At 43.7% G+C, this 25,540-nt stretch overlaps 2 protein-coding genes across 2 annotated transcripts; one reads left to right on the top strand and one right to left on the bottom strand.

Moving 5' to 3' along the window:
* Nucleotides 1-2,120: 2,120 nt before the first annotated feature.
* LOC142971081 (liprin-beta-1-like) lies at nt 2,121-20,815 on the top strand. The gene is made up of 25 exons (XM_076111684.1): nt 2,121-2,244; nt 7,335-7,414; nt 8,635-8,840; nt 9,803-9,883; nt 10,540-10,653; nt 10,788-10,898; nt 12,139-12,231; nt 13,367-13,484; nt 14,486-14,547; nt 14,660-14,726; nt 15,105-15,211; nt 15,374-15,447; nt 16,177-16,213; nt 16,521-16,665; nt 17,378-17,513; nt 17,599-17,721; nt 17,825-17,975; nt 18,491-18,599; nt 18,686-18,774; nt 18,883-19,005; nt 19,094-19,219; nt 19,350-19,538; nt 19,657-19,806; nt 19,892-19,957; nt 20,067-20,815. Exons 2-25 carry the CDS (start codon nt 7,351-7,353, stop codon nt 20,136-20,138), a joined length of 2,613 nt encoding a protein of 870 aa, XP_075967799.1. The 5' UTR covers nt 2,121-2,244; nt 7,335-7,350; the 3' UTR covers nt 20,139-20,815.
* Nucleotides 20,816-21,138: 323 nt separating this feature from the next.
* On the bottom strand, nt 21,139-24,560 carry cyb5r3 (cytochrome b5 reductase 3). Its single transcript, XM_076111686.1, has 9 exons — nt 24,405-24,560; nt 23,992-24,117; nt 23,684-23,756; nt 23,345-23,451; nt 23,127-23,256; nt 22,959-23,042; nt 22,279-22,364; nt 22,034-22,133; nt 21,139-21,477 (listed from the first exon to the last, which is right to left on the bottom strand). The coding sequence occupies exons 1-9, from the start codon at nt 24,423-24,425 to the stop codon at nt 21,305-21,307; spliced, it is 900 nt and encodes a 299-aa protein (XP_075967801.1). The 5' UTR covers nt 24,426-24,560; the 3' UTR covers nt 21,139-21,304.
* Between the last annotated feature and the right edge of the window lie 980 nt (nt 24,561-25,540).

Raw genomic sequence — 25,540 nt, 5'->3', positions numbered from 1 at the left:
GTAGATTTATGGTTTTCTCAAAGCGTATCATATAATATTTTGAATGTGCTCAGGTCTCTATTAACCTTCTAATAGGACTATGTTGTCATATCATTATTTAGTCTGACATTTTATAGGAAAACTGCTCATAACAAGTCTTATGGAATATTATTATTGAGTGAGCGGGTCATTAATTCAGGAAATGTACCTGTATTAGGTTATGCATTGATCCTCAAATGCAGCCAGGGGAACTGATGCATGAAAGACAAAAGATACATTAACTTGCAAAATGTTTGCAGGATGTCAGACATCGTACAGAAAAAGCTTAGATGGCACGGAAATGTCCTCACTTTGTTGCTCAGTAAGACAGTGCTGTTTAAGTGTACATATCATTAAATCAAACACCGCCATGCAGCGTTTTCTCCAGACTGCAGACAGAGAGACAAATCAGCTGTTCTGCTTCAGGGACAGTCTTACATCATGTCTACAGTACACGCTCTTGCTGTGTTATAAGAAGCCAAGGCTCCTTAAGGTTGAGTTCATCCAGAGATCATGAGCACACCTCTAACTCCACCTGCTGGTCTGTCTTTTCATATCTCACCCACACACACACACACACACACACACACACCAACCTCCCAACTGTTGCAGAGCAGAGAGAATGTGTGTGAGAACATATTTAGCGATTTGGTTTTTGAGAAAACAACAGGTGATTATTCTCAAATGGACTCAAGATGACTACGACCTTTCTCGCCAAGAATAGGGCTTTTAATGTGTACCCTGTGTGATGTGATTTGCTCTGTTTGATCCCAGCCGGCCGCCCACACACTGGCCACTTTGTTAGAGCTCCGCTATGTCTTTAGTGAGCTGCCCTCACTTATCTCACCACTTCTTTCCTCGTCCCTGCTGATGCTGTGAATACTGTAACAGCCTGATACTGTAATCATTTCCCTTATGCAGTTTGCACAGTCTGCTCAGTTTCACTGTGAAACGCCTTCTGCCTTCCAATATGTTTATATTCTGTCCTGTATTTAGTGTTTTTACATAATTTAATATCCTGTCTTGTTTGCCTTTGTTGCATTGAAGACGTGATACGATTTTAGTGAGAAATGAGGTGAAGAAACAGATATGAAAAGGATAAAACCGAGCGAAGAAAATCTAAAATTAGGAGAAGTCACTCTTAGTTAATTTAAGATATCTATAAAAGAACTCAACAGAAACTGATTCATTGGCTACACGTTTCATTTAGTGCAATCATAAAGTGCCTCCAGGTAAAACCATTATCTCTTCTTCAACAATAGAAATGAAATCAAACCATAAAAGTACAAATGAGATGTGGAGAAAACCACCTTAATTAAAAATCAAAAGCACTGAAGACTGGGATGTGCTTGCAGCTCATTGAGTTGATTTCAGGCTTTACAGCTAATATCTATCATCAAACTGTTGCTGTCATGGTCTACTCGTCATTTTAAACCTCCTTTTCGATCATTCGATTCAAATAGTATCCGATTAATTCTGAACAAATATTGTTGTCATGCTAGTTTATTTTTTCCTAATACTTTTCCAGTAGTTGAGGGTTTTATCTGCTTTGGAGGGTCCACGTGTTTGCTAAACCGTGCAAAATAAGTAAATTGTCAATATTAACATGCGCGTCGACGTTGTTGGTGTTCAACGCATGCGCAGTGTTAAGCCGATGTTATAACATATATTGTTTCCGTTACGGACTTTCAAAATAGTGCGGATTTTAATCCCAAACATTGAATTCTTAACACGACATAAAAAAGTGTGAGAAACATTCCTCACTTCAAGAAAAAATGCCCACATTTTCTTAGCTGATCATTTTTATTTCAATCCCTTAAAAAGAAAACAGTGAATTTTCCTCCTTAAATCGTTTGATTTGAGTGTTTCGGGGCCTGAAACAAATAAAAACTCACAAAAAAGATAGTTTCAAGTAAAAGGCGGAAACATTTAGGATTCATTTTTCCTTTCTTAAATCTGCTTGTATCCCCTCCCATTTATTTTGGGACCACAACCAGCGATTGACCCGAGTTCCCGCTTTTATTTTGAAGGCCTTCTTTCCGGAAGTGTCCCTGCGGCATTTGCTTTTTAGCTTGACTTCGCTCGAAATGTCTATTTTAGTTTGGATCCCCATGGTCTGGATGAAAAGTTCAGTTCACAGAGAAACGGGACCATGAAGCTCCTGTGAAGAGTGTTTGGAGTAAAGCCGCCGGAGACTGCAGGATCTCCATTTATTGGTCGAAAACTGTAAGTTAAACCGAAGTATAAATGTTTAAAAGTTTCGTAAACTTAATTGCCTTAACTCCTTTTAATTGGACGCAACGTAGCGAGATCCAAAATGTTTGTTACGCAGAGTTTAGCGTAGCTCATTTTTACTTCTTAGTGATACTTTGGTTATGTTAACGTTATCTAATATATCATTTATTTCTACGTCAACGTTGCTTACACTATTAACCGTATGTGTGGTCTATTAACGTCATTATTTAACTTTCTTGCTATGGTATCATAAGAAATAAGCTTATATCCTTGAGAGTTTTACTATTTATTCATGGTTTTGTTTAAGGCAGTTAGTACACTAATCAATAACAGCTGCATCACTATTGCTTTCACATGAACATAAAACACAATGAAGCTATTTTATATCATGACAAATACCACCCACAGAGAAGAACAAAGAAACAATGTGTCAACAGAGACAATCACATTTCCTCAGATTTGGTACATTACAGTTTAGAATGGTGCTGTCTTTTTATGTCTTTGTATGTTATTTGACCACCATTCATGCATCATGTCCATTAATGTTCTAAGCCACAGCGGTGAACCTCCCACATTATCTGTGTAAAAGGCAGTGGCAGCACTTTAAAGCTGCCTCTGGTCCAGTGCCGGCTTAATCTCAGACCTCTGCAGCCGTTGTTTGGTGAACCTTTGTGGTATGAAGTAGTTCAGGAGAAACCCTCCCTCCTGAAGGCGCTGCATGACCTGCTGGCAGCCTCTGATGAGGTCTTGGCTTCCGGGCAGAGAACTGAAAGCATAACAAAAGATTTTATTTCCTTCTCTGACAATAACCATATTTGTATCCCGCCCCACACTCCCCCATGGCTGATGGTCGGCCGCCCAGGAGGTCCACGCTGTTGCGCGCCTGCTTGCTGATGTTAACACTGGACGTGTTGGCGTATTAAAACTCAAATTTCACATCGCTCAGTGAGCGTTTAAGACACACATCCTGGCACCAATCATCTTGTTTTCTCAGGCAACAGGCAGAGTCCGTTATTGACCCGAGTTTGTATTGGCAGCAGACCTGGCCTGCAGTATAAGATCAGCATGGCACAGACCCAAAAGCTTTCTACTTCTTAAATGTCTCTTTTTCTTGGAGCCACACGTCTAGAAATTCGCATTCTTTGCATTCTTGGTACATTTCTCTTGTGGCGGTGTCTTCTGAAAGAAGGGAGGTGTCACTTAAAAGTCACATGATATATTGGGATGTTTACATGCTTCTGAAATCAAATTAAAATCTCAGCTTAATCTGAAACATTTGCCTCTAATTACAGGGCCCGGGTTCATGGATGAGCTGTACGAGTGGCTTTAGGAGTGTTTAGATTTGTGAGGGCGGTCGGTGCCGGTGGCGAAGAGGAAGACGTCTCTCCAGTATGTGCCAGGAAACGCTTCCTGACAGGACTGAGTGACGGTCTTCCTGCGTGTAGGCATGCCTCTGTGTTTATGGTCGTCCGTCGCAGGTCTACCTCATTCTGCTTTTTCTCATTTTACACCAGCAACTGCGACATTATGCCCTAAATACGACTCGGGAAGCTTCTGTGCCGAGTCCTTGATAACAGACGCAATGAAAGTCCGTTTTCCTTACTCGGTTCCTCTTCTTGCCTCCCGGCACTTTCCACAATTATTATTTTTCCCCCCCTCCAATGTGCTTTCTGACTGTGATGGAGGCTGAGTCGAGGGCCGCATTAACTTGAGATCAGGCGCTATCATGTGAGTCTGTGAGAGACAAAGAGTTGTCTGTGCCGGGGGTCTCCGTGTGGTTGAATGGCTGCTCCTTTGTGTCAAACAGTCTGACCTCACAGCAGCCCAAAGTTAAAGTCCACTGCACATCTGTCAGGGGGGAAAGGTAAACAGAGACTGGGGGCTGGATTTCACCAGCGATAGACTCCCACGGGTCACGCTTCATGTCCACCACGTTACCTCTCTTACGTACTGTTGGACTGCAGCTAATTGAGGTTAGAGCTGAAACAATTAGTGGATCAATGTGTCGATGCTGCTCGTCTTGGTCTTATATGATCGCACAATGAATATATTTGGGTTTCTGACAGTTGAGCGGATAAAATAAGACATTTGAAGACGTGTTCTTGGGGCTCTGGGAGCTTGTGATTTCGCATTTTCTAACATTTTATTAATACATAAGAAATAATCATCAGCAGCTCATGCTTGAACATTAAGTGTCAGTTGAGACTCTAATTGAGATACGTTACTATCTGCAAATGTTACTGCAACTACTATCAATACCATCATCAGGGCCGCCCTCGACCGAAGAAATGCTGAGTTGACGAACACTCAAACAATTTAGTTAACTGATCAATAAAGATCTCCAACACTGAGTTTCTCCACAAAGAGAGCATAGTGCGTGAGGATATGAGAGCTGAGCAAACTGTACTTATGGTGCTCTACAGTGTTGTTGTTATGAATGATGATGACAGTCTGGTGCTGTCAAAACAAAGGACACGTTGGCATTGTGTCCTCATAGTTCATCAGCCAAACTATTATGCAGCAGCTATAAGTAGAATATATTAGAATGTTTTGATTGACACTTGCACCACGCGATGACCAGTTACTGTACTACAACAGCTAATGCTGCTCTGTTACTATTCTCAGCCAGTTCAATTCTGAAATCCACATCTGTACCACAGCTGGAAGTGAGCTATCGGAGTGTGTGAGGCGTGTGTTTCTGTATTTATACGTGTGTGTGTGTGTGTGTGTGTGTGTGTGTGTGCGCGTGTGTTTTAGAGCCCCACCACTCAGCACAGGGGTCAAGTAATCCCAGCCCATTGTCCCTCCCCCTCCATACCTCCCTCTCTCCATCTGGTTGATGTTAAAACCACCGTACAGCAGTTAAGTTTAGTTTTCAGACATATTTGTATTTCTATAGAATAGGCAGGAAATGTTGCTGTTAGATTGATCGCATCGGATCATTTAAAACAGGTCGACCAACACAATGTTATCCATTTATCTCTCAATACTTTCTGACTTGCCTGCCTTGTCTGTGGCGCTCATCCACAAGCCCGTTCATTTCCTAGTGAAGCCGTGAACCGTTAAAGACAGATCACACGTTTATAGTTTTATTTAGAGAAAGCTTCTGTAATTCCCTCGATCAGGAGTAAATAATGCATCTATTGGGGACTATTTGCTGCGGTGGATTAATACACATTTTGTGCTTTGGCGGGTAATTTAAAGCAGCAGGATGATGTATTTATTGAGTCAAAGTAACAGCGTCCAATTTAATTGACAAACTGAGCAACACCACCACCAGCTAGAATCCAGTCCTCTTCGGTGTAGTGTGAAGGATGCGGGGGGGGGGGGGGGAGGCCAGCGGGGATGTCAGTACCAGGCGTCAGTGTCTGCTTTTCTTCGGGATAACTAACCTGCTCAGGAATGTGTGTAGTGCTCACTCCTCCACTCTTATCAATCATCATTACAGACGGCGCTACACGCCGCTCGGGGAGATGGACCCTCGCCTGTGGGCTTCTCTCCTCAGGGTTTCTTTAGTCTGAAGATTCTTCACGGATGACCGGCTCGCCACTGACGCGAACAGAAGTGGAAAATATCTCAGCCCGGCCTTTTAAAGGGACTGCTTCTACGAGTCTGAAGAATGGACAGAGTTGCTCACGTGGAAAGTTTCTGTGCAAACGTGATTCTGTCTCATGCATGAAACCTGAACGTTGCACATTGGCTGAAGTGGATCTCTGGTTTCCACTCAATTGGATTTCTCTTGAATCCCATGACACCAGCTGTGATGTGGCTTCTATCACGAGACAGCAGAGACAGGAAGGACGGTGGTAACACACACTGGGATTAGTTTCATCTCTACGCCCGTGGGTCGCACCGTGACCAGAAGAGATAGCCGAGTAGAGCAGAAGATAGCAGCACACACGGGTGGTTCTCTCTTCATGTAGTTTGTTATATATTTGGATTCTCAACAGAAAATGTGTCTTTTTGGAAAAAGAATCAAGCTTTTAGGTTTCCCCCCCCCCGCGGGGTGAAACCAGCAGCTGACCAAATACATCTTCCACCCCCGGTGAGAGGGAGTGATGGGGTTCCATCAAACTCTGGGAAAAGTATTCGTAGGAAGACGAGAACTGTGACGTTTTATTCTTTATTTGAGGTGTTTTCTGGCGTTCTTATCGACCTGCAGTCCTGCTCTGTCCTTTCAGATGGCTCGAAAATGTTTCAAGTGTTCGTGCACGTCACGAGAATTCGGTTCACGATGAATCTTAAAGTTACATTGACGGAGTGGGGCCGATACAAAGCGGTGTGTGTGGTGTTCTTCCCCCTTCTGTGGGGTGTGTAGTTGAAATGCAGCACTTAAGGCCCCTTGTTCTAACAGCGGCCTCCAGCTCATATAGAGGCCGTTGGTTTGATTACGCTCTTAATGTTGTACCCTGCTGGGTGTGACACTGTGCCCCCCCCCCACAATGAGACTTCTGAACAAGCAGAGCCACTGTTTCAATGTTGATAGTCCTGGGCTTTAGTTCCTCTGTGTGTTTTTTAAATCAGATTTTGAAGAGATGTGTGCAAGTGAAGGAGAGAGCGATGCGTGTTTGGTCATGGAGGATACTGTCCCACGTTGTTATGGATGTTTGAGATGCCGAGCATGCCGATGCTACGGGCCAGAGACCACTGGGAGAGTAGTGCCACTATTCCAGATAGGAGCCCGCCCAAGAGCACCCGTGAGCACCCGTGACCTTAAAGTTTAACAGTGATGCTTGTTCAGAACTAAAGCAACGCTTTGACCTGTAAAAATACACGGGATTAGAGTTTAAACTAATGATTCATTATTGATTAATCTGATTATTGCTTTCACATGAAGAGGTTATTATTTTGTTTAATGCATCCTTTCATCACACGTTCTTTTTAGTGGTTGTTACGGAGTTTTGATCTTCTTTAGCAGATGGATGTTTCCCAGCAGTCATGACATCTTACGTTAGATGAGTTTCCATTTGTCTAATCCTGTTAAGGACTAATTGAGATATTAATACCACATCCTCTTTTTTTTAATGTACAATGCTTTTACCATTGTTGGAGGATGACATATTTTCATGTTTTTTTTTCAGATTCATTGAGCACAAGATGATGTCCGACGCCAGCGATATGTTGGCCGCCGCCTTGGAGCAAATGGACGGGATCATAGCAGGTAACCACATCCTACACTTGGGCTTTAAGACCATAGCACTGTTTAAAGTGGGCATGGCACACTATAGAGTCTGGCCCACATCTGGAAAGCATTGACGGTAGACGGTTACACAATGTTCCCTTCTCCTTCCCCTTCTACCTGCAGCCTAACGTAATCCCCCTGAATACACACAACGGTTTGGAATAACGCTGAATGTGTGCCGCAGGATCACTGGCCCTTTCTGCCGCCGCTGCATTCCTCCACCATGAGAAATGCAAGAAAGTTTCCATTGTCCCCGCAGTGACGCACACTAATGATTATTCAAGCTCTGTGAGTTTGGCGTACTGTGGACTTGTGCCGCTGCAGATGAGCAGAGCAGGCTTCACTTTCAGAGTCCCCACTTTTTCCGCTGGTGTGTGTAATTATAGCGCCGACCTTTCCAACAGGGAGCGAGGCAGCCGATCACATGACATCCCCACTGTTCCCCCACGGCCGTCATCAAGCCCCCCCCCCGCTCCCTCGCTACTGTGGGGGAAGCCATGCTTTTTGTTGTTGTATATTTACGTATTTAGCCCCCTCTTTGTTACCGTTGGACGTCTTCGTTGTGGCATTTAGGACGGATGACAGATGGTGAGGAGAAGGCGGCTGCACACGGTGGGAACATCATGCACTCGAGATCAGTCGACACGCTGCTGCGTTTGCTTCCAAGACAAATCAGAAAATGTGGTTTCCACAGATACAGGAGAAGATTTAATTGGCATTAATTGATTATACTGTGTCACATGATGTTTGATAAAAGCCGAGGAGAGTGTGTGATGATGCCGAGGTGGAGAGAATACCATTAAGCACCTAAGTACAGTTATTGACGCTGTTATTTTGCAAAAACATGAACTTGTGATATGAATGCTAAATGAAAGTCAATGTCTTCAGTGAAGAACTGAATGTTCTCAGAGGAAATTAAGTCCATCTTTTATTTTAAATACTTTTTTTTTTTTTTTTTAGATACAAGTACAAAAATAAGGGAATGTAAGAAATTAGATATGTTTTTGTCTGTGTATCCGATTGTTTGTCTAAAGGTTATTTATTTATGATAAAACCTGCCGTTTTGATTACTTTGATTATTGAACACATTAGATTAACAGCAGCTATAATATTTCTGAACTTCACTCAATGATTTGTGTGGAGTGACGAGTTCTTCTTATTGTTATCTCACATCTAACTCTTCCTCTCTTTCCCTCCAGGCTCCAAGGCCATGGACTACTCCAACGGGCTCTTTGACTGCCAGTCGCCCACCTCGCCGTTCTTGGGGGGCCTCCGGGTGCTGCACCTGCTGGAGGACCTGCGCGGAGTTCTGGAGCTCATGGACAACGAGGAGAGGAACAACCTGCGATGTCAGATCCCCGATTCCACCGCAGACGGGCTGGTAGAGTGGCTGCAGGGACGACTGGTAACGGGTCCATTTATAAAGGTCTATTCACCCTCGACGGGTGGTGTGGTGGCTGTTGCACGTGTTTGAAACAGAAGATGAGATGTGTGTGTATACTGGAGCTTTTCTCACTCCGGGGCCGTTAACACTTGTCATATCATGTGTCCGCTTGAGAGCCGGATGAGATTTATCGCGGCACAAACCTTCAGCATCTTAGCTACAACAATAACAGTTCTGCTCACGAGCTCACCAGCATCCATAAACGAACGCAAACGTGGTCGCAGACGCAGCTATTGCAAATGAGCTTTTGAGCAGATCTCAAACAGCACTGTCATTATAAAGCGTCTGTGTCTAATAACACCAGCGTCTCTGAGAGCTGGCCTGGTGTGACTCATCCTCCTAACTTCTGCATCTCTTGATCGGCTCCGCTGCCTTTTTACGCTGACTCTGTTTACTGTAGAAGGGCTGTTATGACGTGCTTTATGAGTGATGGAGGTTCTATAGGAGTCGTGCTGCAAATAGTTTCCATCCTCCAAACGCACGTTGATAGTTGGCCGAGGCGCTTGTTTTTCTTCCCTCGCGGCCTCGTCTCTCCGTGTGTGAGTTGGGGAGACGAGGACGCTTTTGATTCCATTTTCAAATCACTTTCATGTGACATTGACCCTCACATTTTTCTCTGGAAACTCAACTCACATGGTTTTCAAGGGAAAAGCATGTGAGTTCATTGTCAGGGAGGTTATGTAGTTATCCACTTAAGGGATGTGCACCCATTAGAAGATCCATGTGGCTCAAGGCTGGTGTGTGTTTGCATCTGGACCGTATTTCAACATGACAGCCAAAGGCCCGCCCCCCCCCCCCCCCTCTTCTTTCACGAGCTCCCGTTTCATAAGAAAGAACAGTTGGAAACCTTATGGAAGTCGTGCAACAAATGCAGCAAATGTGTTCAGACAACAGAAACCAGCACACGTTGTTTCTCATTTCAGACCAACGGCCACGGCTCAGAAGCAGTCTACCAAGAACGTCTGTCCCGGCTGGAGTGTGACAAAGAGTGTCTTGTTCTTCAGGTTAGAGAGCACAACTCCTCATTGTCGCTGCAAGGCAGCACAACAACTGCTCCCGAATACGCAGCTAAGCAGTATTTTACGTGGCTGAGAAATGACCACCCTCTCAGAGCCATTTGTTGGTTTGTTTATTGGATGGGAACAATTGATCTGTATTGTTACACGTGGCCTTTTTATAAAGCATGGGTTCCTTAGTTCAAAACAAATCGATGAAGACTGAACAGCTTTTCTGATAGTTGGAAAAGACCGAATAGTTTGAGGAGCAGAGTAAATGTTATTCATTAGTTTTTAGGTTAGCTATGCTGTTTTCCTTTTTCTAAATAGTTGCAAAATGAATGAAATGGTGGCATTGTACCTAAATGGTGATGGATTTCTCTCTTAGTCTCTTTATGTCTACAAATCCCATGAAAAACAACACAACCAACAATTTGTCAATCCGTCCCTCAACCCTGTCCCTCGTCCCTGCCCTGTCTGTGGCACTCAGCCCCACAGGCATTCATCATTCACAACAGAGGTCACCACGAGTGCATCGCTTCATTCTCCAGGAGGAATGAATCATTTCCTAAAACAGCTGGGAGCTGTAGTTTTTTTTTAGGACCTACAGCGTGTGCTCTCAGAGTACTTTGTGTGATTAACGCCGATGTCTCTCCGTTGTCCAGGTGAGTGTTCTAACAGACCAGGTCGAGGTGCAGGGTGAAAAGATTCGGGACCTCGACACGTGCCTGGATCATCATCGGCAGAAACTAAATGCTACTGAGGATCTGCTGCAGCAGGTAAGGCCTCTATAGAGTCACCATGCCTCGGTTCTGCAGGTAACACAGTCCAATCCCGGTCCATTTCAAAATGTCTACCTCTCCAGGAAATATATTTGAATGCCGCTTTACCCAGTGTGCACCTTGCTCCACAGGAGCTGTTGAAGCGGACAACGCTGGAGACCCAGAAGCTGGAGCTGATGACCGAGGTGTCCAGTCTGAAGCTGATGCTGACGGCCGTGGAGAGAGATCACAGGGACAATGAGGTACCAACGCGTCCTTACAATGCACCGCCGTGTGAAGCGCAGCAGAGGTATAGCTGAAGTTCTCCGCTGCACCTGCAGCTCGCTTTCATGTGACTCTGGATCCTGGAAGCCACCCGGTCATTGTTTTAAAGTCACAGAGGTCGGTCTCACTCCACTGGAGGACTCAGATGTGTCATGTGGTTCAGGGTGAACTCCTTTAAGGGTTACAGAAGAGGCTTAAACACCCCTTGTGCTCCAGCAGCTGTTTCCTGCCAGAGCCCACCTCCGCCCATACCTCCCCCTCTCCCCTCTCTCCCCCCTCTAAGGGGCTAAAAGGTTGTGGGAGTTATAGTTTCCATACACTCCGTCCACTAGCCGGGACATATATTTGGGGAATATTATGTTTCCAGACAGTAGACGTCTGAAGGGAGTTGAAGTCCGAATTGAATGCAACCGCGTGTATTTATTTTTGTTTCCATTTTCCCCATTAAGCTTTAAATCGAGCCCTAAAGAACACAACCGGTCAGTCCCATCCAGGCAACGCTGACGTGTTCTGATTTCTGTATTTGTTTAAACCTGCAGCACCTGATTTATTAACCCTTCTCAGTCACAACTCATGTACTGTCAGAACTCCTTCCAATGAACAGTCGTGTTTACAGTCACAGTTCGTTTGCTTTCTTCAAAGAGGACTGAGTGTTGTGTTGGACTAAGCCTAAGACTAAGTAGTATTCAATTAAAGTTCAGCGAGGCATAATCTAATAATGAATCAATGTTCTTCTCTCGTTTCAAGTAATAGATTTCGCTTTTCAGCAATAAATCAAATAACAGAAAGTACTTCGCTTTCTTACAACTTGTCTGTTGTGTGTGTTCACGGCGCTGCAGTCTCGTGCCCTTTGATGAGGATTGGCTTTGGTATTTACATACTGTATGCTAATCAGGATCAACTGACGCGCTTTCCATTCAGGAGAGACAAAGGGATTCATCGTTATGACTCCTACAGTGCTGCTGATTGATTGAGATAAAAACAGTTTGACAACAGTTGACCGTGACGTTTTCACCTTCAGTCCGGGATCCGTCTTCATTTGTGGATTTAGCTTCTCAAATTCTCTCCGATGGGACGTCGGCCTGAAAATAATGTTTGGTGCTCTTGGCAGGACTTCTCTCCCTCTGACCTCTCTCCCACACAGCCTCCATGAACCCGCCCGCTGCAGGTCTCTCTCTGAGCTTAATGGGTCATGGGAGTTCTCTTTCTCGTCCCCAGGGCTTGTACCAGGAAGTGACGGACCTGCGGTTCAGGGTGACTGACATAGAGAATGAAAGACTGCAGTGTGAGAGGAAACTCAAAGCTACCAAAGTGAGTGTGCTGAAGCTCCAGATAGCAGACGCTTTTATTCTTTTACACTTGGCCATGACGGCAGATCTGAATTATCCTTTGAGACGCTTCATTACGTGTTTAAAACGCTGTGATTTCCCCTCTGACATCTATTCTCTGCTCCCTTTCTTTACCCCCCTTTTTCTGCTGTGGTTTTAACGTCTTTCTGCAACATGCTAACCTGTCAAGCGTCCGAAGCGGAACAGTGAGCGGTTCACTGGCGACGAGGTGACCGAGGTTTAACCTCCAGCCCTGTCCTCTTCTTCCTTTCTGGCCCTTTAAGATCCTCTAAACCTGCTGCTTCTCCACTGCTGCACACTGCTTTCCCGACTTTCTCCACTCTCGCTGTAAGTGCTTTCACCCGGACCGGTTTCAGGATTCCTACCTGGTTCTAAAGCTCTTTATTTGTATCAACACCTGGAGACTGAAACAACATATCTACAGAATCACACTGTTTACTCAGGTGACTAAAAGTACCATTTTTCCAAGCTACACATCGTGTTAATCGGTGCGTCTTCTTAATTTCAGTCAATTTTCAATCAGGTTGTTATCTGAATCTGCTGTTGATGAGACTCTTTGTGGTCGTTTTATATGCATGTCCACAGTTTAGTGAATAGTGTGAGCTTCCACTGAATCCCTTCACAGCCAATCACAGTGTGTTGAATAGAGCACAGAAACTAACACGTCTTACTAATCTTGTGTGCAAGGGGGCACTCATTTTACACATTAAATCCAGTTTACTACTAAACATATATAATATATCAAGACTATGAGTCTACAGCGAAGCTAGAGGCTCTGTGAGGCTGTCCTTTGTTGAGTAATTTATTAAACAAAACAGCCAAACATTCTCATCTTCTACCTTCTCAGATCTCAGGGTTTGCTGCATTTGTCTGTTTTCTATGTCATGCATTAGTGATGATGATGTGTTGTATTATACGTGTTTGTCATGTCCTTCCCTTTTTCCTGTTCATCTTGTTATTCTAAAACCACGAGTGGACACTAAAAAGTTATTTTTTTTTTATTGCATCCGTCTCCCCAAGTGTCATTAACACACACACACGCACACAAAGTGATGATAATCCCAGAATGCTGACTTTGCGTCTCCTCTGATTTGTAGGAGGAGCTGCAGCTTCTGCAGAGGCAGCTGGAGGAGCGAGAGGAGGAGCTGAGGAGGCTGAAGGACGAGAGCAGACTGAGGGTGGAGAGCCACAACGGAGCCGAGGGAGGAGAGAGAGGTGGGGAGCTGTTTTAGAGAAATGTCTGGGAGCTTCTTGTGCTGTTCCATGGAGTCTAATGATACAAACGGGCTTACAGGGATTAGACAAACAGACAGTTCACATTCCAACAACACCAGATCCCCCTCCAGCATCCTTGCTGGAAACATAATGGCTACTTTGCTTTCATCCGGATCGCCCCATTCATTATTATTTCACAGACAGTCTGAACTATAATGAGGCGATGTGAGGCCCTTTGTTTTTACTTATCTGTCTGTCTGTCGGCTCCATACCAAACATCTCTGTTTTCCTCCTTCCTCCCACCGCCGGCCCTATCTAATCCTCTCTGATGGGAGAGGAACGCCATGATCTAAATGAAGGGGAGTCTGCTGTAAACACGTGTTCTACAGTGTAATCTGATAGGCTTGTGTTGTGTCTTCCAGCTCACTGTACAGACACTGGTTGTTTGTTCACTGACCAGATCAGATCTGTAAAGCTCCGCCCCCTGACCGGGTCACATGTCTGAGAAAATAACAAACTGACTGCAACAAAACAAATTATGATTTTGAAATGACTTGGACTCAGAAATGAGTGACTGACACTGTGATCCATTGTTAATGTAAAGTTATTGATTATTGAAGCTTTAAAGTTGTTAGAATTAATTTGACAAGATTAAGATTTGATTAGAAGATAAAAAATGGGATTCTGACGGATGAAATGGTGTCAAACTCTACTCATCTCCCTCAATGCAAGGACGAGCTCTACTGTGGCACACACGCTTCACGGTTCACTTGAGGTTCTCCCGGTAGATAAACACGGTTCGGATTAGATTACCAAGTGGTTAGCACGTGTTTAATGGTGCAGCGTTTCAGGTGAAACACACAGAAAGTCTGTTTTTGATAAGTTGTGGTTCTAGCTGAAACCAGAGCTGCGCTGACCAGCACACTGAGCCCCAGCGGGTTCAGAGCCAGGGTGGAGTTTAAAGTATAAAGGGTGTGTGTGTGTGTGTTTTGTTCCTCCAGATACAGAAGTGTTGAACATGAAGATGGTGTTGGAGTCCCTGGCGTCGGCCAACGACGTGAAGGTACAGTGTGATGTGACGCTGTGGTCATCGGCAGCAGCAGCAGTAGCAGCAGCAGCAGCTTTGATTTGTTTAAAGCGGTGGTAACTGGAACGTCGTGCGTGTTTATCTGCAGGAGGAAAGGATAAAGGAGCTGGAGGAGTCGCTCACTAAGTGCAAGGATGTGCCGGAGCCGGTAAAAGGTCAGTCTGTTTAATTCTCATCAAAGAGTCTGCAGCTGTCAGTTCCTCAAGATTTGACAAAGAGCAATGAATGCAGAAGGCAGTGTGTGGAATTATGTAGAGCATCATTTTATTTATAATACGCTGTATTAGTGGAAACATAAATAATGACTTCACTACATCAGTTTATAAGCTGAAACAATGAGAATATTTGACATACAATGTTTTATATTCTTTATAAAGGACAGTAAACGGATACATTTATCTCAAACATTAATGACATTATTCAGGAAAAGAAGAAGAAGAAAGAGCCTCCGTTCCTGTATGTTAAATATACAGTTAGTTCATATCGCGATGCTTTATGGCAGCCTGATGACCGTCCTACCTGTCCTCCCTCAGACGATGACTATGACGATATCCCAGATGATCCCTCGGTTTCTGTCTTCATGGAGGTGGATCAGGTCACACCGGCGCTGGAAGGGGAGGCAGGAAGAAGCTCTGGCGAGGTAAACACAACCTCTGTCTGAACAATCTGCACACAGGATGAAACCCAGACTCACTTCCTTTTAGAACAGCTCAATTTCAGCCTCCCTCTCTCCCACTTCTGTTTGGGTTATTATTTGTTCTGCTGTTGGGAAAAATATGTTCAATTAATCATGTTTTGTCAGTCTATTCCATGTATAGCAGTGCTCTCTGAGATGAACGACCTGGACATAGAACAACTGTTACAGGCAGTCGAAAGGTAAAACTCAGTTCCTGCATATGATTAAACCCTCTTTCTCTCTTCTCCCGAGTGAAATTAAATGCTCTGAATATATGAACAAAATATGAATGAGTTCTAGCAGATGCTTTGGACAGTTTGTTCACAGACATTTCTGAAAGACTCCAACGTGTCTTGGACAGTTGGACGTGTGGGTGAAAAAAGCAGCTAGATGTTTAAAGTTCAGTGAAAGTAACAGTTCTCTAAATATAAATCACATCTACATCCTGGCTGATCAGACCTCTGTGCAGGTAGAAGGTGGGCGGAGACTCAGTGCAGCAATAATACACATTACATATTATAGTACAATATGAGGAGAGTCCAGAAGATGTTAATGAAAACAAAGTCTGTGCACGCCCACACGGTCCTGATAAGAGCAGCTTGTGAAATGTGTGTGTGTGCATGGTACATCTAAAATGTACTGTAAAGTTTGGAAGTAGTTGCAGTTTATGGCCAGAAAGCTGTCATTCAATTTTAGTCTCTTTATTTTGACACCACAAAGTGTTATTTGTTCTTTTTTCATGTAACCTTTTAGGGAAATGGCTACATTTCTATATAAACTCTTGTCTTTTAGTCGATTTTTACACCAGTGATCTGACTTTTTATTATGCGGTATGTCTGCAAAGTAACAGTATTTCTACAGTACTTGATGGTGAGGATATTTCAGGACTCTTTAAGCTTTAAACGCTTGAATACTTGTTGTTATTTCAGTTCCTCAGACGTCCCACAGCCGAGCAGCACCGAGCAGGTAAGAGCAGGACGAGGTAACACGAGCCTCACATTATCATGTTATTCACAATAACTTAAACACTCAAAGTGTTGGTTGTGAATCTGTCCATGCGAGTAGGTTCTCTTGGTTTTGAGTGAATGACTGTGTATTAATATATTCATATACACAGGACACACTGTATGAGATTGTCCTGCTCTGACACCTAGTGGTTAAATGGTGCAACTACACTTTTCTCTCTCTCGTACTTCTTGAATTTAAAGGTGAAATGGTTCATCTTTAAATGTCCTAGCGTCTCTAAACTCCTGTATTTTCTTTCTTTTCACAGACCAAACATAAAGCAGGACCCAGTTCCTCATCTCCTCTCAGAACCAGCGATGGGAGCTTTGGTACCAAGAAGGCCCGTTCTTCTTTCGGCCGCGGCTTCTTCAAGCTGCGTGGAGGCAAGCAGACAACCAGCTCTCCGAACCTGGGTGATTCTCAGCTCCTTGAAAATGATCACATATTTTCTATATGTTGAGATGTGTGTTTATGTTTCGTTACTGATCCTCGTGTTTCTTTCTCGGCTCTTGTAAATTGTGAAGATCGCACCCGGAGTGCCAGTGCACCTGCGTTAGGTACGGTAGAGCAGAGTGGCCTTGTCGGCCTGCAGTATGGCAGCTCTGGATTACACAGCTGGATGTGAATAAAGACTGTGACGCAGCCATGTGACCATTTTAACTTTCTGAAGTCTGATGATCACATGCTGTCATACTGATGGAGCACCTTGTCAGAGCCACAACAAATAATGATTCTGTTTCCTTTGACGCATATCGAATGGCTTGAAGAGTTAAAACTATACACTATTTAACAAGAAAGGTGCTCTAAATCATTTCCTTTACTAAACATCCAGTTGTCCCTTATCCATGACTTTAAGCCATCTGCAATGAAGACCTTCTGTTGGTACTTTCCAGTCAAGTAGTGAAGCATTTCTCATTCGCTGTAAATGAGAAACTCTGTGAGTTGTGTCGTAGTAGTTTACTACTCTTTTGCATGGGTGGTAGCGGTTGTAATACTCGTGTTAACTTCTTTGTTCTTTAGTTTGTTAACATTGGGTCGTAGTGGAGCGTCTGTAGCTGTAAACCCTGATCTGACCCGGCTGTGTCGCGGTACGTCACGTTAACGTGTATGTCATAACTTTTACAGCTGAGGCGGAACGTAGAGGCACAGAGCACCTGGACTTGGCCGGCGCTCCTCCACGGAAATCCCCCGATGGAGCCCTGCTGCCGTCCTCACCTGAAGCCAAAAAGAAGTCCAAAGGCTTCATGAAGTTCTTTGGCAGGTAACATTCAGGGTGTGCCAGCTGTACTTAAAGGTAACATAAGACGATGATCTATTTGCTCATTTATGATGTGATCCTGCTGCAGACTAAAGAGGAGTCACTCCAGCTCCTTCAACCTCGACGATGAAGCAGAGATGGAGTTCCGGAGGGGAGGAGTCAGAGCCACAGCCGGCCCTCGACTCGGCTGGTCGCGTGAATCTAAACACAAGTAGGCGTCGATGCAGTTCTTAACTAGCGACGGTTGTCTCTGTACGTCACGGCTGCACCGGTTTGATTCGTGGCGGTCAATACTCCCTCTCTGTCCCCGTCAGCGTTGTTGAAGTTCCTTTCTCGCGGTGGAGTAAAGATGAAGTGTGTGCGTGGCTGCATGAGCAGGGCCTCGGGTTATACGTCGCTCAGGGTCAGAGCTGGATCAAATCGGGACAAACGCTGCTGAGGGCGTCACAACACGATCTGGAGAAGGTAGGAAAGTTGTGTTTCAGGGTGCAAGACACAGTTTCATTTATCCCAAATCTCTGCATGCGCATGTTCCGAAACTCAACATTTAAATTATTGTTGCACTGCAAACGTTATGAGTATCAAGAGGTTATTGAAGACACAAACTGTCGTTTTTTTTTAACATTATTTTTAGCTTCCAAAGCCCAAGTTTAGACGCCCAAAACTCTGTTAACATACTCTGACAACTGTTTTGGTAATCGATTAATCGATTTCTGTACGTTTTTAAGAGAAGAAAGCAAATTTCTCTGTTTCCAGCTTCTTGAATCTGTATATCTTTGAGTTGTGGACAAAAAAGGAATTTGAGAAACGCTGATCCCCATTTTTCACCATTTTCTGACATTTTAAAGACCAAACAACTAATCGATTAATCAAGAACATAATCCACAGTGAAAATAATCTTTAGTTGCAGCCCTACACTAGATCACTTGCTGCAGGCTGTAAAGGTTTCCTGCACATGATGTTGTGTTTTCCCTGCTCAGGAGTTGTGCATGAAGCACCCTCTCCACAGGAAGAAGCTGCAGCTGGCTCTGCAGGCTCTCGGGTCAGAGGACGACCTCAAGGGCAGACTGGACCACAACTGGGTGACCAGTGAGTGCGACGTCGTCTTGCTTCATACAAACGACAGATTTTCCCCCCTCGGCTGTTTTAATTCATGAATAAATGTGTGTTTTCAGGGTGGCTGGATGACATCGGCCTCCCGCAGTACAAAAGCCACTTTGACGAGGCTCGTGTTGATGGATGCATGCTGCACTACATGACGGTGGTGCGTTGAAAACCTTCATGTTGCATTAGAACCCCTGTGGAAGCTTTTTACCTTCTTTAATATTCTGGCTGAACTTTCCCGTTGTTTGATCCCGTGGCTGTTTCCCAGGAGGACTTACTGTCTCTGAAGGTGGGCAGTGTTCTCCATCACCTCAGCATCAAGAGGGCGATCCAGGTCCTCCGCCTCAACTGCTACGAACCCAACTGTCTCAGGCGACGGCCCTCTGACGAGGTATCACACAGGAAGTCACAACTCTTTTCTCCCTTTTTGTTTGAAAGCTGCTTTGGGTTTTGTATTTAAAATTCTCTGTGTTGTCCAGAACAACATGACACCAGCAGAGATCTCCCAGTGGACCAACCACCGAGTGATGGAGTGGCTGCGCTCCGTTGATTTGGCAGAATACGCTCCCAATCTGAGGGGCAGCGGTGTTCATGGAGGACTGATGGTGAGGGGATCAGGAGGAGATGAAAACAAATGTTTGAAATGCTATTTATTATTGATGCCGCCCCGCATCAGACTTCTCTTCTGTGACCTCTCACCATGATGTTTTCTCAAATGTCTTCACGCTCCAAAAGGTGTTGGAGCCCCGCTTCAACGTGGAAGCACTCGCCCTCCTGCTCAACATTCCTCCCAACAAAACCCTGCTGAGACGCCACCTGGCAACACATTTCCACCTGCTCGTGGGCTCCGAGGCGCAGCGGCTCAAACAGGACTGTCTGGAGAACCCCGACTACGTCGTCCTCAGCGCCACCGCCAAGATCAAGGTATCTGCCCGTCCACTCGACACAAACAAATAACAACACATCAATGAATTGTTTCAGCTCTACTTGAATATGAACCCGTGATGTTCCGCTGCTGATCGTCTCCTTTTTCCTCCTGCAGCCTCGACGCCTCTCATTCGGTGGTTTTGGCACTTTGAGGAAGAAACGTCAGGACGATAGCGACGAGTACGTCTGCCCCATGAACGTGGAAATGCCCAAAAGCAGCAGCTTCCAGACGGGCGTCCGGATCTATGAGGAACACCTGGAACAGGTACGGAGATATTCCCTGACAACATATCATGAATCGGAGTATTTAGAATGTGTCTCGACCCTCTGTTTGTGTATGTTTTTGGCAGATGGAAGACTCTGAAGGGACCGTGAGACAGATAGGAGAATTTTCTGAGGAAATCAACAATCTCACAGTGAGATACTGACCGTACAAGACAATAAACTGTTTGTTTTTAACATTCATGGGGTAGAACAATGACCAACAAGAGTACAAACCTGAGTCATTGTCTCTTTGTGTTTCAGAGCATGCTGAAGGAAGATGAGTTTTTTCATGAGGGCGACGCAGCAGAAACCAGTCACAACTCTGGTGTTTGAGATTTGCTTTGTGAAAAACAAACTGTGCCAACCCCTTCCAGCAACCTTTGTAGAACATGAGACCTCCACTGTTACAGTATTTTCATGACCATATATTTATATTTATTAAGGCTGTCCAAAATATAACGCATGAACTAAAAATGCAAGGTTTGATTGCATTAATGTACCTTATTATTGAAACATTTGAATTCTGTTTTCACGTCCTAAGCTGCAGTCAGATTCATGTGGTACGTAAAGTTATCTTTAGGATTACAGCGAACATCCTCACTTTACTTCTAGTGGTATCTAGCCACGTAGTTTTGGGATTCAATGCTGTGAGAAAATGTTTTGCTTATAAAATAATGGTTTGACATTGAGTAATATGCTAACGTTTGAGGTGAAGCTTCAACCCTTGGTTGAGCAATTAGCTTAGCATAAAGACTGGAGGCCTGGCCCTCCCTAAAGCTCACTAACTTATCTTTGTTCTATAATCCAAACACCACATGACTCCCTAAAAGCACAAATAAGAATGTTAGTGAGCATTGTAGGTGCAGTTTTAAACGTTTCCCGTTGCGTCCTCTCTTCATGCTAAACTAATAAGCTCCTGACTCTAAATCTTGGCATGGAAGCCAAATGTGAAAGTAAACCTGAAAACCAAAGTCTTGTTTTTTAAATGTTAATAAAAAAGGAGAAAACGCTTTTCTTTGTCTTCATTTTTACAGCTCAGAGATGTTACAACACAGTTATGATCAGACACTTGTAAATGAGGGAGAGCTTTAGCAATTCTTTTTAATATTGCATATCCGAACACAAGTAGCAGCAAAGACTTCATGTCAGTAACCACATCGCAAAATAGACATCTTTGACGTGACGATAGACAGAAGGCAGGTTTAACCAACACATTCAGAACAGCAATAATGGATTAAACACAATTCTGCATAAATGAAGCAGGTGGTTGCGATTCTTAGACGATGTGTTAAGGCACTCAGAAAACCTCAACTCCTAATATTGCAAACATCCACATTTCCTTCCCCTCCCCTTCAGTGACACTTACTGATTACATTAATTGGTCCGTGCTGTGACGCTGTTGCATGATGAATATATTGTGTGCAATACCCAGTGTACGAGTGCTTTAATGCTTTCAGGGTAGAGAGTATATAACTGAACGTCTTCATACGCCCGGGCCTCTAGAAGTTGAACCTGCGGCTGCTGGAGTGGCCGATTTTGTCCAGATTGGGGTTGCAGGCGAACTGGATCATAGGCGGAGGTCCACACATCAGGACGAGAGTGTCGTCACTGGGAGGAGGCAGGTGTTCCCTCACCATGTCTTCACTGATGAAGCCTTGGCTGTACTCCCAGTCTGGAAGACAGAAAAGGAACCAACGTTTAAAGACGACTTAATGTAACTATTTGCTTTTTCCGACACGCTATACTGCGCCCAATGTCTAATCGTTCTTTCCATTGAAACACACACGCAAGGAAGACGGACCAAAGACACTGAATTTCTGAACTGCGAGTTGAGAAGCCAGGCAATAAGAAGCACATGGTCAACAAACTGTTTGTTTTAAGTGTTTGTTCAGTGAAGAATAAAGGTGTTACTGATAGCAGCAGTCTGTTGTGTCTGTTTTTGTTCTTGTATAACAACCGCTATACTATGACTTCATTTCAGGATCTGCACCAGCCAGTGTACAATAAAGGCATTGTGGCAAATTATGGCATAAACAAATGTTGCAATTTTTTTGTTGGTATTTCTCAATCCTCAGTGACGTTAATGGGAACAAGATAACTCTGTAAAGTTGTGTCTAATGTGATTTTTCAACAAATCGCACGCATTATGCCCATGGCCGAGAGCAGCACTGTTTTGAGATTTTGTTTTGGGACAAAAATGAATGTTCTCAGATTTAGAGTAACCTCACCTTCAGGTGCTTTGTCCAGGGTGAACCACAGCTTGAACCGGTCCGGGTTGTTGACCTGGATCTCTTCCAATTCCGGTCGCAACAAGATGTCTTTCTCAGTCTGTGATAGGACGGGAAGAACCAAGTTTCAGCACTCTGTGTTCCACCTCTGTGTAAGTATGAACCACTCTTTCCCAATCACACAGGAAAAAACAAACAACTCTTTCATAACACTTCATCGTGTGATCCCGGCTGATGAAACTGACCTGGTTTGCGAACAGCAGGTAACACACCGTCTGGTCCTGTGGATCCTTCATCACAGCTGTGATGAGCTGCAACATGGGCGTGATCCCTGGAAGACAACAGGAAAGAGGCTTCAGACATGGATCTACCTTCAATACACAAACAGTATGTGGTCATCTGCGTGTCCCTTGGTTCTAAAGAACAAATGTCTTACAGCGAAAAAGTATTTCTCCATAATACATACATGTGCAGCCCGCTTCATAAGGACTGTGTGGGTGTTGTTTGATCAGATATGACTGAGTAAACAACCTAGCTGAACCACTATCGCTTCAAAGCAGTAAGGAGGAGATGAGCCTTTCAAAAGAAAGAAGAATACAGGGTCACGAGACTGCGGAAAGTGGGTGGATGTTTGATTGATAATGAATATAATCCTTATTCAGGCGAGACTTCAGGTGTTCTACGAGGGACAAACATGCATCTATAATACAGCAGAGGAGGCTAGTCAGGGCATGGCAGCGTGAGGATTTAAAGGGTTGGTTGTTATAACAGCTAAGACCTGGATGGAGGGAATTAAATGCCTAACATGGCAATGGAGCCTTTTTGAGTCACTGAGATGGAACAAGGGACATTAAGGTGAAGAGAAACTATGGTTTCTACTAACTAAAATGAGACTTTTGAAGACGAGTCTAGAAGTTTCTCTTACCTGTCCCTCCAGCAATCATGCCAACATGTTTAGCTGTCTTGGTGTCTGCTGTGGACTTTTTATCTGCTTGAATGGCAAAAGCACCTGTGGAGAAAAAGTTACAAGATCAGATCCAGCAGCTGAAGCTCAAGTACCAACTGAATGAGGACACGAGGGTATGTTGCTCACCTTTGCCTTTGTAAACGAGGAGACCACTGGGTCCTCTGAAATCAATAGTGTCGTTGATCCTGAGGCTCTCCAAGTACTGACTCATCTTCCCTCCCTCTGGGAATTTAGGGTTGACATCTTTAAAGTAAACCTGTTGACAAGGGACAACAAAAGAAAGGGGTTTAGGAAAATAAAACACCACCTTTAGATAATAGAAACAACTTTTCATCTGGCTGTACCTTCACCACTAAGTCCACATAGCCTTTGTCATCATCACTGGACACCGGCGTATACGGACGGACGACCAGCTTCCCGTCTATTCTCGCAGATAAATAGATATGCTGCCCTGGAGAGGAAACACAGAATTTATGTTTATTGTAAATATGAATATATTTCCACTGCTCTCAGTATCATCCGACTACATTACTGAACACTCATGTGTGTAATGATATCATCTAATTCCTTGGCACTATGTTTTGTCTTTGTGTTCTTATACAGTCCCTCTCACAATGACTGTGACTACTGCTTGTTTCCATGTGTTAGTTATTGACATTGATTGAATGAGGGAACAGACTAACCGATAGGGAGACCAAGGATGTGTTCAGGGGAAGGAAGGGCAAAGCGGAACTTCCTTGTGTCATGGCTGACAATCTGCACAAAAAAAAAAAAAAGCATGCCAATATAAAGCAGAGAGCAACAGTGGTACTTGAACGCACCTGCTGCGTTTGCAAACAGACGATTTAGCAAGAGAAGAGTCAAATAGTAGCAGCTACAGTTTAGGGCAGTTTCCACTTAACCTACTGCCACTGACTTGATTCACTCCAACATAGTTTTTGCAAATAAAATAAAAATGCAGGTTTTATAAAGTTATCTTCAACGTGGTTACCTGTTTGTCCAACAGCCGCAGTGCATACTTAATGGCGGGGTCCTCTAAGGTGAGGGCTGGTTTCCTCTTTCGGAAGAGAAGTCTGAAGATCAAGTTGACGATGCTGTCAAATCCACCTCGGATCAACTGCAACAAAGGGTCAGAAAACGAGAGAATGAGTCAGACCACCAGCTAGCATTAGCTATCAAACGTCTGAGACCTCTGTGGGGCGTTGTCTCACTCGGGTCAAGCCATTTTTGTTTAATCCATAACAGGATAAATGAGTCATACACATATCTGTGGGCAGGGCCCCACCAACTTGGGTTATGAAAACTAACTTAGCGTTACATGTTAGCTATCGTTAGCCTAAGCTAACGCAATGGTATTAGCTGAAACAAACAAAACCTGGCAACTTCTCACTACGTTGTACTTACACCAATGATGTAGGACAGCATTTTCTGTTAGTTCTGGCGACTGAAAGGTTGCAGAAAGCAGCAGATGAGTTTACTGCAACTGCGACTATCAGTGTCATGCAAGGTTGTCAAGCTCAGGCTAGTTAGATCATATATACTCATCCGGTCACTGTTTTTGAAAATAAAAGCATTAATTCGTTGAAAAATATGCGTACATTTCTTTAAATTACACCCAGCAAGCCACCTATACCAACTAATACATTTTATGACTCATAATATATAGTTTTTATTTGTTTATATACCCTGAAACAATACGGACTTGACATTTTGTCAATTGATAAACACAACTTCCGGTATGATAATTGCAAATGCTAGCTAACTTGTTGAAGCTAAAACTCAACGTCACTTCCGCATGGCAGGCCTGGATTTCCAGAATAAAACTAATAAATAAATAATATAAAGGAAACGCTTGGACTTCTTAGAATAAAAGTCCACAATTAACAGTTGGCATAAAAATAAGTGCATGAGGAGAATTACGAGGGGTAAATTACTGCTCCACTCAGACAAAAATGCAGTTTCTATTTATGTTTGTCATAAAGTACCTATAGCTTTTATTATTTTTTTATTTTATGATTCATAATTGCATCTTGTTTTTGAGGTTACTTACCTGTTCTGTGCATCTTTTCTGGTTCTTTCTTTTGTGACCGTGACATTTTCCCTATAGGTCAAAAAGGTTTATCATGAATCTACGTTTTAAGGATATGTTTAAAACAATGTCTTCCATTGGCAAAATAATCAGAAACAGTTGTTTTGATATTTGATGCCACAGTTTGGCATTTTAGATTTCACTGATGTGACACCATTTAGACACAAAATCAGTTCCTTTTTTACAAAAAAGTTAAAGTCAGAAACTGAACAAAATATATGATTTTCCACAGAACTTTACTGTCAGCATATTCCAGGCATAGTTTGCTCTCTATTACTTAAGCCTTCTCTCTCCCACTGACAGGGCAGTTGGTATAAACTCATTTTGTGCAGCCAAATTTTGTTCAAACCCACAGAACTTTATTCAAATCCATTGCAGAGAAACCAAATTTGTCAGGCTATATTGGAGAAATGTGTTTAAAATGATGCAATATAGCCTATATTTCCATTTG

This window comes from Anarhichas minor, unplaced genomic scaffold (assembly GCF_050575085.1).
Source record: "Anarhichas minor isolate MPS153535 unplaced genomic scaffold, ASM5057508v1 ptg000045l, whole genome shotgun sequence".
Classification (NCBI taxonomy): Eukaryota; Metazoa; Chordata; class Actinopteri; order Perciformes; family Anarhichadidae; genus Anarhichas; species Anarhichas minor.
This window is presented reverse-complemented; position numbering and strand designations above follow the sequence as displayed.